This window comes from Monodon monoceros, unplaced genomic scaffold, assembly GCF_005190385.1.
Source record: "Monodon monoceros isolate NGI ecotype Baffin Bay Population unplaced genomic scaffold, NGI_Narwhal_1 Super_Scaffold_22, whole genome shotgun sequence".
NCBI lineage: Eukaryota > Metazoa > Chordata > Mammalia > Artiodactyla > Monodontidae > Monodon > Monodon monoceros.
In genome coordinates, this window is record NW_021703779.1 from 12,142,825 (window position 1) to 12,156,992 (window position 14,168).

Below are 14,168 nucleotides of genomic sequence, written 5' to 3' on the forward strand. Positions count from 1 at the left end.
CTTCCTGGTGGAGGGGACTAGTGCCTGTGTTCTGGTGGATGAGGCTGGATCTTGTCTTTCTGGTGGGCAGGTCCACGTCTGGTGTTGTGTTTTGGGGTGTCTGTGGCCTTAGTATGATTTTAGGCAGCCTCTCTGCTAATGGGTGGGGTTGTGTTCCTGTCTTGCTAGTTGTTTGGCATAGGGTGTCCAGCACTGTAGCTTGCTGGTTGTTTAGTGAAGCTGGGTGCTGGTGTTGAGATGGAGATCCCTGGGAGAGTTTCGCCGTTTGACATTATGTGGAGCTGGGAGGTCTCTTGTGGACCAGTGTCCTGAAGTTGGCTCTCCCACCTCAGAGGCACAGCACTGACTCCTCGCTGCAGCACCAAGAGCCTTTCATCCACACGGCTCGGAATAAAAGGGAGAAAATGTAGAAAGAAAGACAGATAGAGAGAGAGAGTGAGAGAGAGGGAGAGGGAGAGAGAGAGAGAGAAAGAAAGAAAGAAAGGAAGGAAGGAAGGAAGGAAGGAAGGAAGGAAGGAAGGAAGGAGGAAAGGAAGGAAGGAGGGAGGGAGGGAAGGAAGGAAGGAGGGAAGGAGGGAAGGAGGGAAGGAGGGAAGAAAGAAAAGAAAGAAAGAGGAAAGAGGATAAAATAAAATAAAGCAAGATAAAATAAAATACAGTTATTAAAATAAAAAATAATTATTAAGAAAGAAATTTTTTTAGAAAGAAAAAAGAACGGCCGGATAGAACCGTAGGACAAATGGTGACAGCAAAGCTATACAGACAACATCTCACACAGAAGCATACACATACACACTCATAAGAAGAGGAAAAGGGGAAAAAATAGTAAATCTTGCTCTCAAAGTCCACCTCCTCAATTTGGGATGATTCATTGTGTATTCATGTATTCCACAGATGCAAGTACATCAAGTTGATTGTGGAGCTTTAATCCGTTGCTCCTAAGGCTGCTGGGAGAGATTTCCCTTTCTCTTTGTTCGCACAGCTCCCGGGGGTCGGCTTTGGATTTGGCCCTGCCTCTAAGTGTAGGTCGCTGGAGGGCATCTGTTCTTCGCTCATAGAGGATGGGGTTGAAGGAGCAGCTGATTCGGGGGCTCTGGCTCACTCAGGCTGGGGGGAGAGAGGGGTATGGATGCGGGGCGAGCCTGCGGTGGCAGAGGCCAGCGGGACGTTGCACCAGCCACAGGCGCACCGTGCGTTCTCCCGGGGAAGCTGTCCCTGGATCCCGGGAACCTGGCAGTGGCGGGCTGCACAGGCTCCCCGGAAGCGGGGTGTGGATAGTGACTTGTGCTCGCACACAGGCTTCTTGGTGGCGGCAACAGCAGCCTTTAGCGTCTCATGCCCGTCTCTGGGGTCCACGCTTTTAGCCGCGGCTCGCGCCCGTCTGTGGAGCTCCTTTAAGCAGCGCTCTTAATCCCCTCTCCTCGCGCACGAGGAAACAAAGAGGGAAGAAAAAGTCTCTTGCCTCTTCGGCAGCTCCAGACTTTCCAGACTGCCTCCCGGCCAGCCGTGGTGCACTAACCCCCTGCAGGCCGTGTTCACGCCTCCAGTCCTCTCCATGCGATCTGACAGAAGCCCGAGCCTCCGCTCCCAGCCCCACACCGGCGGGTGAGCAGACAAGCCTCTCGGGCTGGTGAGTGCCGGTAGGCGCAGATCCTCTGTGCGGGAATCTCTCCGCTTTGCCACCCGCACCCCTGTGGCTGCGCTCTCCTCCGCGGCTCCGAAGCTTTCCCCCTCTGCCACCCGCAGTCTCCACCCACGAAGGGGCTTGTAGTGTGTGGCAACCTTTCCTCCTTCATGGCTCCCTCCCACTGGTGCAGGTCCCGTCCCTATTCTTTTGTCTCTGTTTTTTCTTTTTTCTTTTGCCCTACCCAGGTACGTGGGGAGTTTCTTGCCTTTTGGGAGGTCTGAGGTCTCCTGCCAGCCTTCAGTAGGTGTTCTGTAGGAGTTGTTCCACGTGTAGATGTATTTCTGGAGTATCTGTGGGGAGGAAGGCGATCTCCGCATCTTACTCTTTCACCATCTTCCCGATTCCCCCTCTTCCAGTAATCTTACATGCTATATCTAATATAATATTTAAATAGCTCACTGACTTGTAAATGTAAATTATTATACTTTTAATTTCCAGGTACTGTATCTGGTTCTTTTTGAGTCACTTATTTCTTACTCATTCTTTGCTTCTGTAATTGTTAAACATAATTAATATATTTATTCTAAGTCTGATAATTTTAATATCTGAAGTGTTTGAGTATCTTCCTTTATCATTCATTGCTTCTGCCGGCTCTTACTTTTGGAGGCCTCGTTTTGTCATATGTTCTGTGATTTATATTTGCAAATCATATCCATTATAACTTTAGCTGAAAGAAAACTTTGAAGTGTGTGTTGAAATTTGTTTCTCCCAAGTGCATGAGCATTGCTTCCACCAGAGATACTTGAAGTCACCAACTCAGAACAACTTTAAATACATTCTTGGTTTGAGGTATTTGGATTATAGATTTAGGATCACAAGCCCATATGATGTTTTCCTGTGGTTACAAATTCTCAGATATGTTTTAGTTCCATTTAGAGTCAAGTTTTGGGTAGGCAAATGCTTCTGTGTTATCTCTCCTTTTCTGTGGTTTATACAGAGGGTCTCCAAATAGACCGCCCAGCTTGTCTGGGCTCTAGGCCTTCTCTCTCATTCTCCCTTTCCCATCCCACCAAGCTGCCATTAAAACCGAAGTCATAAATCTTGGGGGATAAAGAGATGCTCTAGGATAACTCCTGTCTTTAGCATTTGAATTTTAGTTTGGATTCATGCTCTCTTGTTTCGGGTCTCTGAGAATTTCTCTTAATTCATGGCCAGTTCATCTTTGTTTTTAAAAACATATTTTATCCACAAATTTTAGGTGTTTTGTCTTGAGAGGTTTTTTTCAGTCTATCCACTCTTCTTTATTGCTTGAACTGGAAGATGACACAACAGTCTCTGTAAACATTAATACTGACAATCCTTTGACATGGTTGCTATAGTTAATCTTCAAAGACAACCGCCCAATGAACCATACCCTCTAGTATTCACACCCTAGAGAAATTCCCTTCCACATTGAAACGGAGCTGGCCATGTGTAACCAGTAAAATGCAGCAGAAGTGACGCAGCATGACTCCCAAGACTGGGTCATAAGAATCCTTGCAGCAGTATTTTCCTTACTCTCTTGGAATGCTCACTGTTGAGACACACCTTCTCAGAACCCAAGGCACCATGTTGTATGAAGCCCAAGTCCCAGGGAAAGGCCATGTGTAGGTCCGCTGGTTGACTGTTCCAGCTGAGTTCACATCCAATACCCAACAAGTAATATCAATACCAGTCAGGCAAGTAAGCCATCTGGAAGTCTGACCCAATTGAGCCCTCAGATGACTCAAGCCTCAGCTTCCATACAACAGCTTGAGAGACCCCAAACAAGAATGTCCAGATGAACCCACTCCACGTACAGACCTTGAGAGACAAATAGTTGTTTTAAACCATAAAAGTTTGGGGGTACTTTATTATACAGCCACACATTACCAGAAGAACACTTAGGTCTTTTTGGATTAGGAGCCATTTTATCTCTTTGAAGCGCCTTTGCAAAATTAGGCTCTAATGTGTTGTGCTGATATTATAGGGCATTTTAATTTCCAAATTCTTAGAAGGACAGCACCTGGTTCCTGTTTTCATATATGATCTACACCTATCAATTAACAACTAAAAGTGCATGACACTCACATAGACAATTAAAATAGACAACATTTGCTCTAGGTATTAATCATTTAAATGTGAATGATATTAAAAACTTTGAAGATAACAGAAGAACACACCTTCACAATTGCAATACTGATACTTATATTACAAGACAAAATAGCAAAAACCTTAAGAGAAAAATTAATAAATTTATATTAATAATACGATAAAGAAAGTGAAAAGCCACAAACTGGGAAAAGATATTTGTAACATATATGACTAGCAAAAGATTGCTATAAAATAGTTTTACACAAAAATAAGGAAAAGGAAAAGCCTAATTGAATAGTTTTCAAAAGAAATAAACATGTTTCACAGACATAACACAAATGGTCAGTAAACATATTGAAAAGGTACTCAGGCTCATTAGTAATTAGATAAATACAAACTGAAACCACGACATGCTATTTAACATTCTCTAGATTGGCAGAAATTAAGAAGTCTGACAATGCCAACTTTTGGTGAGTATATAAAGAAACTAGAACCTTTCTCCACTATGGTGAGAGTGTAAATTATTAGTACACTGTAAGAGACAACTTGGCATCATCTAATAAAATGAAGCTTTGCATACCTTAGGATTCCGTAATTCTTCCTCTAAATATGCACATGTACAGGAGAAGAAAGGTACAAGAATATTATGCAGCATTATTTATCATAGCAAAAAACCTGGAAACAACTCAAAAGCCCATCAATCAACAGTGAAATGGATGAATAAATTGTGGCATGCTCAGAGAACAGAGCAACACAGTATGAAAATGAATGACTTCTTGCTACATGGCAATAATATAATATGGACCAAACAAAACAAGTCACAGAAGAATACAAACAATCTCACTCAATTTATGTACAGGTTAAAACATGAGAAACTAAACAATATGTGTGCATTGTGAGTGTCAGAATAATAAAGCAAAGCAAGAAAATGATGAGATTAGTAGATTAGCATTTAGGGGGCTTCAGAAGTGTGGGTTATTTTCTATGTCTTATGCTATGTGTGGTTACATAGAAATTTGTTTTATCATTATTATGTATATTTTATAAATATTCCATATATATATTTTTATAAATATCCAATACTTCATAATACACCATTTTCCAAAAGCAATTTAAGGTAATAATTAGCGGTGAAGTTTAATTAGAAATAGAGCATCAAAGAGAGAGGTCTGAGAGCTAACTCAAACTCCAATCCAAGGAGTGAATAATAAGATAATATAAATGTTCATAATGGGTATTATGAAGCTGGAGATGGCTCTATCAGTCTATTTGAGATAGGTTCTACTCAACTTTTTCACATTTCAACCATATGGTCAGATGGTTGACTACAGCTCTATAACTCTAACTTCAAGTTTATCATCAAACCTTCCTAGGCAGAATGCACCCAAGAAGCTTACACATCATTCAATCCACATGGGTTACTTGGCAGCCTGATAGCTACATTTTCATTCTGGTTTATATGTCAGGTTTATATGACATATAGTTGGTATGTCACATCCTTGATTAGTAACATATTTGGGGCACAGACAAGATTAATTTTGTGAACCTGCCAAGCTAAGAACCAGAGTTTAAACGGTGTAGAATCCATAGGTGAATGCCACATTTTCAAGCTCTTGGGTGTCAGTAAGCTGACCTCCCCAGATGATACCCTGACCTAGAGTCATGATCCCATAATATTTATTTTTCTTACCTTCACATATAGATCACAAGTCCCTAGAGGGCAGAAATAATGTCTTATATTACTTTGCCTCATCTTCAGAGAAATACACAGTACTTTGTATGTAGTAAATGCTCAATCAATATTTGTTGACTGGCTGATTGACAGGACTGTTGATTACCTACGTCCTTTCCCATTAGTATCTATGCTATGCTTTACAACAATAATAAAAATGTTGTCATTGAATATAATGAGTGGAACTCCACTTCAACTACCAAGGGCTAGCTTACTTGCAAATATAAAACTATTGCTATTGTCCAACTTAAAATAATTCACTCTTTCAAAATCAGCTTCTTTTTAGTCTTCTGTGAACCAAGAAGAGGCATTTTATATGGGGGGGGGACAAACATTATCAAGTCAATAATAAAAATTTAAAATCTGAGAACTCTCCAAAAGAAAATTTCAGCAAGAGTATCATGATATTTCAGGTGATGTCGAGGCGGTTTTCGTGTCAGTTGTAGAACCAAACCTAGGAGATTCTAAGACAAGTGATACTGCAGCATTCAATCTTCCTGTTATTCGTTATTTTCAGTTTGAGAATTGTGGCAAAGAAGGAACCTTTCCAATACATTCGAGTAGGATTATATTTGATTTATCCTCCAAATTATTGTTTGCCTACTTGGTGTTTATGAAAAAGAAATGCTGCATTTCTCACGTTAGCCAACAGAGAAGCAATCACTTGTATGAATCATCACTGGAAATAGAAATTGTTTCAAGTGCTGGACACATTTGTGGTCTATGAACATTGAGCACTAATAAGCAGAAGAATTCCAATCCTAAAATGATTTTTCTGACATCTAAGTCATTTAATCCAGAAATGCTCTGGACAGACATCCAATTGTCTGCATGGAACCTGGAAGAGCAGTGATTTCACATTTACACTTCACGGCCTTGAAGCTTGCCTCTCTGCGTGCTGAGCATCTTTATTCATTCCACAAGATAAAGAAGAGAGAAGCAAGCTAGATTTCTAAAAATTAGAGAATAAATGCAGGGTGACAGCAGCTCTTTAGGCATCCTTGCTCTGTAGACAATGCTGGCCATTGAAAACTGCTTTAAATTCATCAGCACTAGTGCTTGCAGCAGCCTGCACAAATCAAAATGTGGGAACTACATTTTTTTACCTCCCTTTAAAAATTCCTGTCCTGGGGCTTCCCTGGTGGCGCAGTGGTTAAGAATCTGCCTGCCAATGAAGGGGACACAGGTTCGAGCCCTGGTCCGGGAAGACCCCACATGCCACGGAGCAACTAAGCCTGTGCACCACAACTACTGAGCCTGTGCCCTAGAGCCCGTGAGCCATAACTATTGAGTCTGCGCTCTAGAGCCCGCGTGCCACAACTAGTGAGCCCATGTGCCACAACTACTGAAGCCCATGCGCCTAGAGCCCATGTTCTGCAACAAGAGAAGCCACCGCAATGAGAAGCCCTGGCGCCACAACAAAGAGTAGCCCTGCTCATCGCAACTAGAGAAAGCCCGCGCACAGCAGCAAAGACCCAACGCAGCCAAAAATAAATAAATAAATTTATAAAAAACAAATGGGGTTTCCATTTGTCATTTGTGTGTATGAATTTAATGGAGACCAAAATTCCATCAACAAAGGGGCACTTACTACAATGGACTCATAAACATAGTTATTAAAAATAGTGTGGGTATATAGTAGTTTCTCCGTGACTTGAAAAATATCAGTCATACATATGATGAGAAATAGGTCTGTTCCCTGGATAGGAAATATAGAAAGTGTGACTTTGTCACTTAATAATCACGTGGACTTGGGAGAATTGATCAACTTACATGAGCCTTAAATTCCTCACTGGAAAAAATATAGTGATTAATCATTGTTCTGCCTACTACATAGTATGGGTATTTTGAAAACTACAAAGCATTACGTATATGTTAGAGATTTATCAGTGTCAGTAAATGATACTGATGTTCAAACGATTCTGATGTTCATAAGAAATGTCTATTTGTTTACATCTACTTAGAATTCTTTAATATGTGGCATCATATAGACCAAATATTCGGTATTGATCCTTATGATGTTACAGGATGGGTCAGAAACTTCTCATTTTTCTGATAAGAGTACAAAACGAGGGTGCCGCATGCCTCAACCAGCTGTGAATTAGAAGCTTAGGTGGATTCAACTTCAGGATTCTATTGCATTGCAAATAAGAGCTTTTCCAAGCTTCTGAGACTTACTGTCTTTGAAAGTGGAATTGTCCAAGGGACAGTGAAAACATGAATTGTAGCAGTCAACAGAGGCTCAGAACTGAGATTACCAGCCTAAAATGCACAGTCAGCTATGATGTGATAAGACTTTCAAGAGTATTCCGTATTTTCGTAGCAGTATCATCACCTGTCTTTTATATATTATGACAGTGAGGCTCAGTGGTATTCAATGACTTGCCCATGGTCATATAACTGATCAGTGTTAGAGGTGGTACCTGGATTAAGGACATCAGATTAATAGTCTCCTAGTTGTATTTTCATCTCATGCTATAGAGTCCTGAGCCACTGAGCTGGGTTTCCTTTCAAATCATCATAGTTCTCAACTTGGTAATTCCCTAACAAGTCATTTTTTTTTAAGATTTAAAATGATTAGCAAGTAATTTTTGACAGAACGATACATATGTAAGTATACTGGGTTTTTTAAGCAGCACTGCTGGGTGCATTCAAAAAATTACATTCTCATCACCATCAATACCATTATGATTCCTGTCATTAACACTGAATGGATGGATATACCACGGTAGACAAAACCAGATGCTGCCCCTGTCCATTACAAAGCTCACTATCTAAGCAATTAATCATACACATGTGTATGTGCAATGGTGACAAGCTCTTTGAATCAAAGTTGCTGAGTAGTAAGGGAGCCTGTAATAGATAGAGGTGTGCAGGTCAGGAAAGTCCTTCTTGAGAAAATAACACTTGAGAAGAGATTTGAAAAATAAGCTGATGTTAACAAGACAAGATGGGAGGCACGAGCACTCTCTGGGATTAAGCAAGATGGCAAGCACAAGGGACTAAAAACAGGCCGGTATGGATAGAGGAGAAGGAATGAGATGAGTAGCAAATGAGATGAAAGACAATGTAGGCATAGGTCAGACCACGTGGAACTTTTAGATCATGTTAAGTAGTTTTCTTGTTCTACCTAAAGATCAGCGGAAAGACATCACGTTACTCAGAGGGTATGACGTGATCAGATTTTGATTTCTGAACAGTCGTTGTGGATGCAGTGTAATCATGAGGTGGAGGGGGATCTGCTGTTGGCACAGGTAGAGGAGTTGGGTAACTACTGCCGCAGTACGAGCAAGAGATCAGGGTAGCTCAACTAGGGTCATGGAGGCTGAGAGGGAGAGAAGTGGACAGACTTGGTAAATATGTGAGAGAAAATCAATAGAGCTTCGTAGAGAACTGAATATGGTAGGCGATGGAGAGGGAGTCTTAGCGTTGATGCCTTGGCTTTTGGTTGGTGATAATGAAACAGGAACAGCAGAAAAGAAACAGGATTTGAAGGAAGTATTAAAAGTTTGGTTTTGATCTGTGGACTTTGTGGAGCCTTTGAGACATTCAACAGGAATTGTTTAGGATGTGCAGGTCTGGACAGAAATATATATTTGTGTGTCATCTGCATAAAAGGAAAATGCAAGTTACAGATGTGTATAATATTGTCTAAGAGAGTGTAGTATGAGAAGATAAGAGGACCTCGAATACAGACTTTAGAAAATCCAACTTTTCCAAGCCAGGTAGAGGAGGATATGGCTGCCAAGGAGACAAAACAGGAGGCAAGCCAGGAGTGTAGTGTGTCACAGGGTCGAGGGAAGAAAGCCCTTCAAGAGAGCAGAATGGTGGCTCTTAGGGACAGAAGAGAGGGGGAAATGAGGAGCTGCTCATCAGTGGGTATAGTTTCAGTGATGCAAGATGAGTAAGTTCTAGAGATGCACTGTACAATATTGAGCCTATAGTTAACAACATTGTACTTTACACTTAAAAGTCTGTTGAGAGAGTAGATTTCAAGTTAAGTGTTCTTTCCACAATAAAATAAAAATAAATTTAAATAAAAGAAGGGAAAAGAGCTCGATGATGTTAAGTGCCATGTAAATGTCAAGTAAGATGACAACAGCAAAAATATCTTTCGGCCTTAGTTCCAAGGAATTCATTGGCAGACTTAGTGAGATCTGTTACTGTAGATTGACGGAGCTGGAATCCAAATTGAGGAGAGCTGAGAAGTAAAATGAGGAGGTTACACTAGATCCTCTCTAAAGTTCCTTCCAACTCTAAAATAATACGTGCTTTGATCTCATGCTGCTAGCCAGAGTCTCCCTTTGTCACAGGTTTCCCTACTCACCCTACTCTTGTTTAATAAAAAAACTCTGCTATTGAAAGAAATGACTTGCAAAGACTGTATTACTTTAAGCATCATTACAACCTCAAAAAATTTTAGGACAAATCATTTTCATATACTTTTACATATATATTTTCTCTTTTGGAAAGAATCTTGAGCACAAAAAAATCTTGTATGAGTTTTCCATAGCACCAGTTGAAGAAATATATTTCCAAGAATTGATTTTATTTTTTGGGTCAGGACTGCAGGGATAAAATCAGGTCTAGAGCTTCCATGTGGATGAATTCGGAAGTGAACAGATTCAAAGCTGCAGTCCAGGGATGTCTCACCCTACACCGTACTGTTTTCCTTTTAAATTGCATCACTTTTTCTGGGCTTTGGGAGTTAAGAGAACACTTCCAAAGAATTGATTTTGTATGTAAGCAGAATGCTTGGGCACTGCTGCTTTTCATCTAAAGAAAGGTCCTATATTCTCACTGTCTTGGTGGGATACATTTCTGATAAAAGGGCATACAGACCATTGCTACTTGACGTGTGATCGGTGGACCAGCAGAAACGACCTCAGCTAGGAACCTGTTAGAAATGCAGAATCTCAGGCACCACATCAGACCTACCAGATCAGAATCTGCATTTCAACAAGCTCTTCAGGTGATTTATGTTAAGATTAAAAGGTGAAAGAACACGCATTTTTTTCTCAGAATCTACTTTTTAAAAACATAGAATTCTTTGTTACTCTGGCATAATATTTAAACTTATCCATGGGCATATTAGTCATTTATGGACTGAAAATTAATCATTTTATTTTGTTTTAAAATTAAGATCTGCAGTGGAGTGCCAAGGTGACGAACAAGGTACATTTTACAGACAAAAAGTAGGTTACACACCCAGCTCATGGCAGAACATGCATCTTTCATTCCCCCTTGCCAGAGCTGATAATTACTTACACTGAACTATCTACCCTTCCTCTTTTTTATTAATAACAACATTTGTAAGTTTAATTTGAAATAGCAAGGTTACCTCTCATGCTTTTGTACAGGATTTATAAACTTTCACTATTTTCTGTCTCTTTAGCCAATTTAGGAGAACATTTACACTTTATTACCTGACTCCTCCCTGGTGATTAACATCTGGAATGGGCAGATGAAACTCCACCCGCAGTCTCACCCTTCCTTGCTCCAGCTCTTACTCCGAGCCCTACTCTCTAACCTTTAACCAGGTCAAGTAAAGATTGCTACTGCCCCCTGCCGGCCCATTGTATTCTTCCTCCTCTACAAATCCGTGACTTGAAGAGGATGCCCAAGGATTTTGAGCCGCTGAAGAAAGCTCAGAGAAGGGGCTTTCCCTAGTAAAAAAGTAGAGAGATCCTTTGGGAACCGGCAGCTAAAATCAAACGAAAACACTCAAGGGGCGAGGAAGGTATAAAGGGCTTCTAAATTAAATTATCGATCCTCATGAACCATTCTCCGCATATGGGCTTCTCTATGCCAATGAAATGTCCCCTCCTCTTCAGCACAGGATTTCTCTTTTGCCTCTAGCTTTCACTGATAACGAGTAGACTACCCACTCCCCTATTATAATTTCAGTACTCTAGATCCTGTTCTCTGCTTCGCCCAATTTTCTTTTCCCACGCCTAGACCTTATTTCCCTTCTCTTTTCTGCTTCAAACTCCCGTCCCGCCCACTCAATGACAGACTCGCATTTCCAGGAGCTCAGACCCTAGCCTTCTTCACCCTCTCCATCTACCCTGACCTCTGCTCTTCCCTGGTCATCACCGCACCCCTTCAGCACCCCTTCGCGCGGAACGGCCAGTCACTCTTTGCCTTGGAAGAGCAGGAACGTCCCCTCTGGAATGCCTCTCCCCGACCCCCCGCCCCAAGCGACTGAAAAAGGAAACATGCGCACTTCAGAGCTAGGAGCTGTCCGAGTGCTGAAATTTATAGGCTCGGTAAGATCACGTCTCCGTCTTTCTGTAGCCCTCATTCCAGCACAGGATTTCAGCAATTTTGCCCTCTTCTTCCTACCCACTCCAGCACGCAGAGTCCTTTCTTCTCCCTCGTTTACAACTTCTTTTAAAAAGAGAACATTTTCTAGAGAAAAGGGATTTGCTAAATAGAAAGGACATAAAACAAAAGCTACAGCAACCCGACTTCCAGCATGGCATTGTCACCAGCCCCCTTTGCATGGTGATGCGATTAAGGTAGCAGCATTTTTATTATTCAGGAAAAGCAGCTGGGGGATCCATCAGTTCTAAGGCTTTGTCTTTCCTAGGTTAACTGATGGTCCTAAGCCCCCGTTTGACCTGACCATGATGCCCAGTACTGGCACTTTTTGTTTTTTCTCAGCAAACTGTACAAACCCAAATCTCTTTTTGATTTTCAAGGAAACTAGATTCCTGCCAGATTTTGAGTCTGGACAATAAATAGATACTTTGTCCTAGCTTCTTTCTGGAATCATTTCGGGAATATTTTCCACAAGCATCACAGATACAGGAATGAACCGGCAGCTAGTGAACATTCTGACAGCCTTGTTTGCATTTTTCTTAGAGACAAACCACTTCAGGTAGGTGAAACGACTTTGCATGCTGGTATTTTCCACATGAAAACTGTTTGAAAGAGAACGTGTCATGCAATTTTTATCTATTTCTCTATGTCCCAGGCCACATTATGTTAATTTTATAAAGGAGAGTTAAGAGTTCTTTTGTTCTTTTAAAAAGCTTAATTATGGTGGGAAGGTGGTAAATTTTTACAGAGGCAAGTTTTATGATGCATAACCCCACTCTGTGCATTTCAACATATTTTCACAGCCAATGTGATATTAAGATACTCTGATGAGTTGCATGCTCTTTACATTTCTATATAATGGTGATTTTTTTTTTCTTTTTTGCTTTCAAATTCTTCTGTAAGTCATTTAAAGGGATTATTGAATGCAGTGCTTTTCATATGGTGGAAGTGATTGAATTAATTTGCCAGGAGCATGCTCATTTTATGTAAAATATAAAAGAACCCAAATTCTTAGCTAACTTGGGACTTCTATTGTATTTCAGCAACTAGGTGCATACTATGAGAACTACAATTCAGGAAATTTCTTGAAATACCAAAAACATTTAAAATCTCATTTTACCACTGTACTGCTGTTCAATATATTTAGAAATGTACTGCCTATCAAAACTGAATTAATATGACACTTCTGTGTTCATGCATGCATGAGAAATGGATTATGCATAATTTTAAAAAGTGACAAATCACTATTTGCATGCTTGCATTTTCTACTTAATTTACAAATCATCTAATCAATTGATACCTCAAAATACCAGATTATTACCAGCAAGTGAAATAGCCATCCTAATGGCTAAGAGGTTCTAAGACAAGATAGAGATAAGAGATGTTCATACAACAAAGTGTAGGACTCTTCATTTAATTTTCACCACATTTTACGGTATTTTTTCACAGAACCAAGAGAAATGGAACATATAGCAATAATCCTATGAGTACTGGGAAAACCCACTATGTTCCTTTCAGGTTCACACCTCCTACTATGATTAAGAAAAACTGTAGGCTGGGTTTTATTAGAATCACCATCATCATCTTCATCACCACCACCATCACCATTATAATCAAATAATACTTGATTAATCAGATGAATCTGCATATGGGAATGTGAGTATTTCTAGGTGACTGTATCAATTCTTAACTCTTACCAAATGTTTATATCATCTTTGTACTTATATTTAATATTACTTCTTTGAAAAACCGGCAAGAATGTGGTATTTTCCTAGTGATAAGAATTAACAATATTATTTGTCAAAATACTGAAAAGAAAGCTTGTAAAATATATACTTTATGGAAGAAATCAACATTCAGTCAACCACTATGTATTGTCAAAGAATTCATCTCACTATAAACCATATATGCTCTTTTTATAAGCCTTTTAAGGAAAATGGAAGTCTGAGAAATTTTCCAATTACCATTTAGTGTTTTTGATAATGCAAAAGACAAAATGCTTTAGAAGTTCTTTTTCATGAATACTAGAGAGTCAACAATTTAAATGCTAATATATAAATAACAGCTGATAAAATGATAGAAGTACAGACGTGCTCATTGTTGACCTATTTTAAAATGAAGTTAAATTTCCAAGTGAAGATTTTCTTTTAGAAAACACATTGGAAATTATTAATAGCTGAAAGCTGGAATAGAATCTAGCAGGTGACAAAATAAGCAATGGGATGCTTAGTTCACGATTTACTTTGTTCTGCCCATCTTATTATGTATTTTTTATAAAAAGTAGAGGACATATTAAGGGCCGAAATGCTGGAAGAATGTTTTGGAAGTCATGTGGAAATAATTTAACACAATCACATAAATTTTAGAAATTAT

General features: G+C 39.9%; 1 protein-coding gene across 5 annotated transcripts in view; it reads left to right on the top strand.

Annotated features, from left to right (window-relative positions):
- The first annotated feature begins 11,521 nt into the window (after positions 1-11,521).
- The window catches only part of GLRA2 (glycine receptor alpha 2), a 200,542-nt gene continuing 197,895 nt past the window's right edge, over positions 11,522-14,168 (top strand). Inside the window, exons 1-3 of one of the 5 annotated variants that reach the window (XM_029240745.1) lie at positions 11,583-11,740; positions 12,176-12,354; positions 13,245-13,451. Coding sequence is in view for 4 of the 5 variants with exons in the window: in XM_029240742.1 (XP_029096575.1) it covers positions 12,287-12,354 (68 nt within the window). In the remaining variant the exon portion in view is untranslated. Of the gene's footprint in view, positions 11,741-11,893; positions 12,355-13,129; positions 13,452-14,168 lie in introns of those variants that run through there. The other 4 variants (XM_029240742.1, XM_029240743.1, XM_029240741.1 and 1 more) reach the window with 4 other exon arrangements.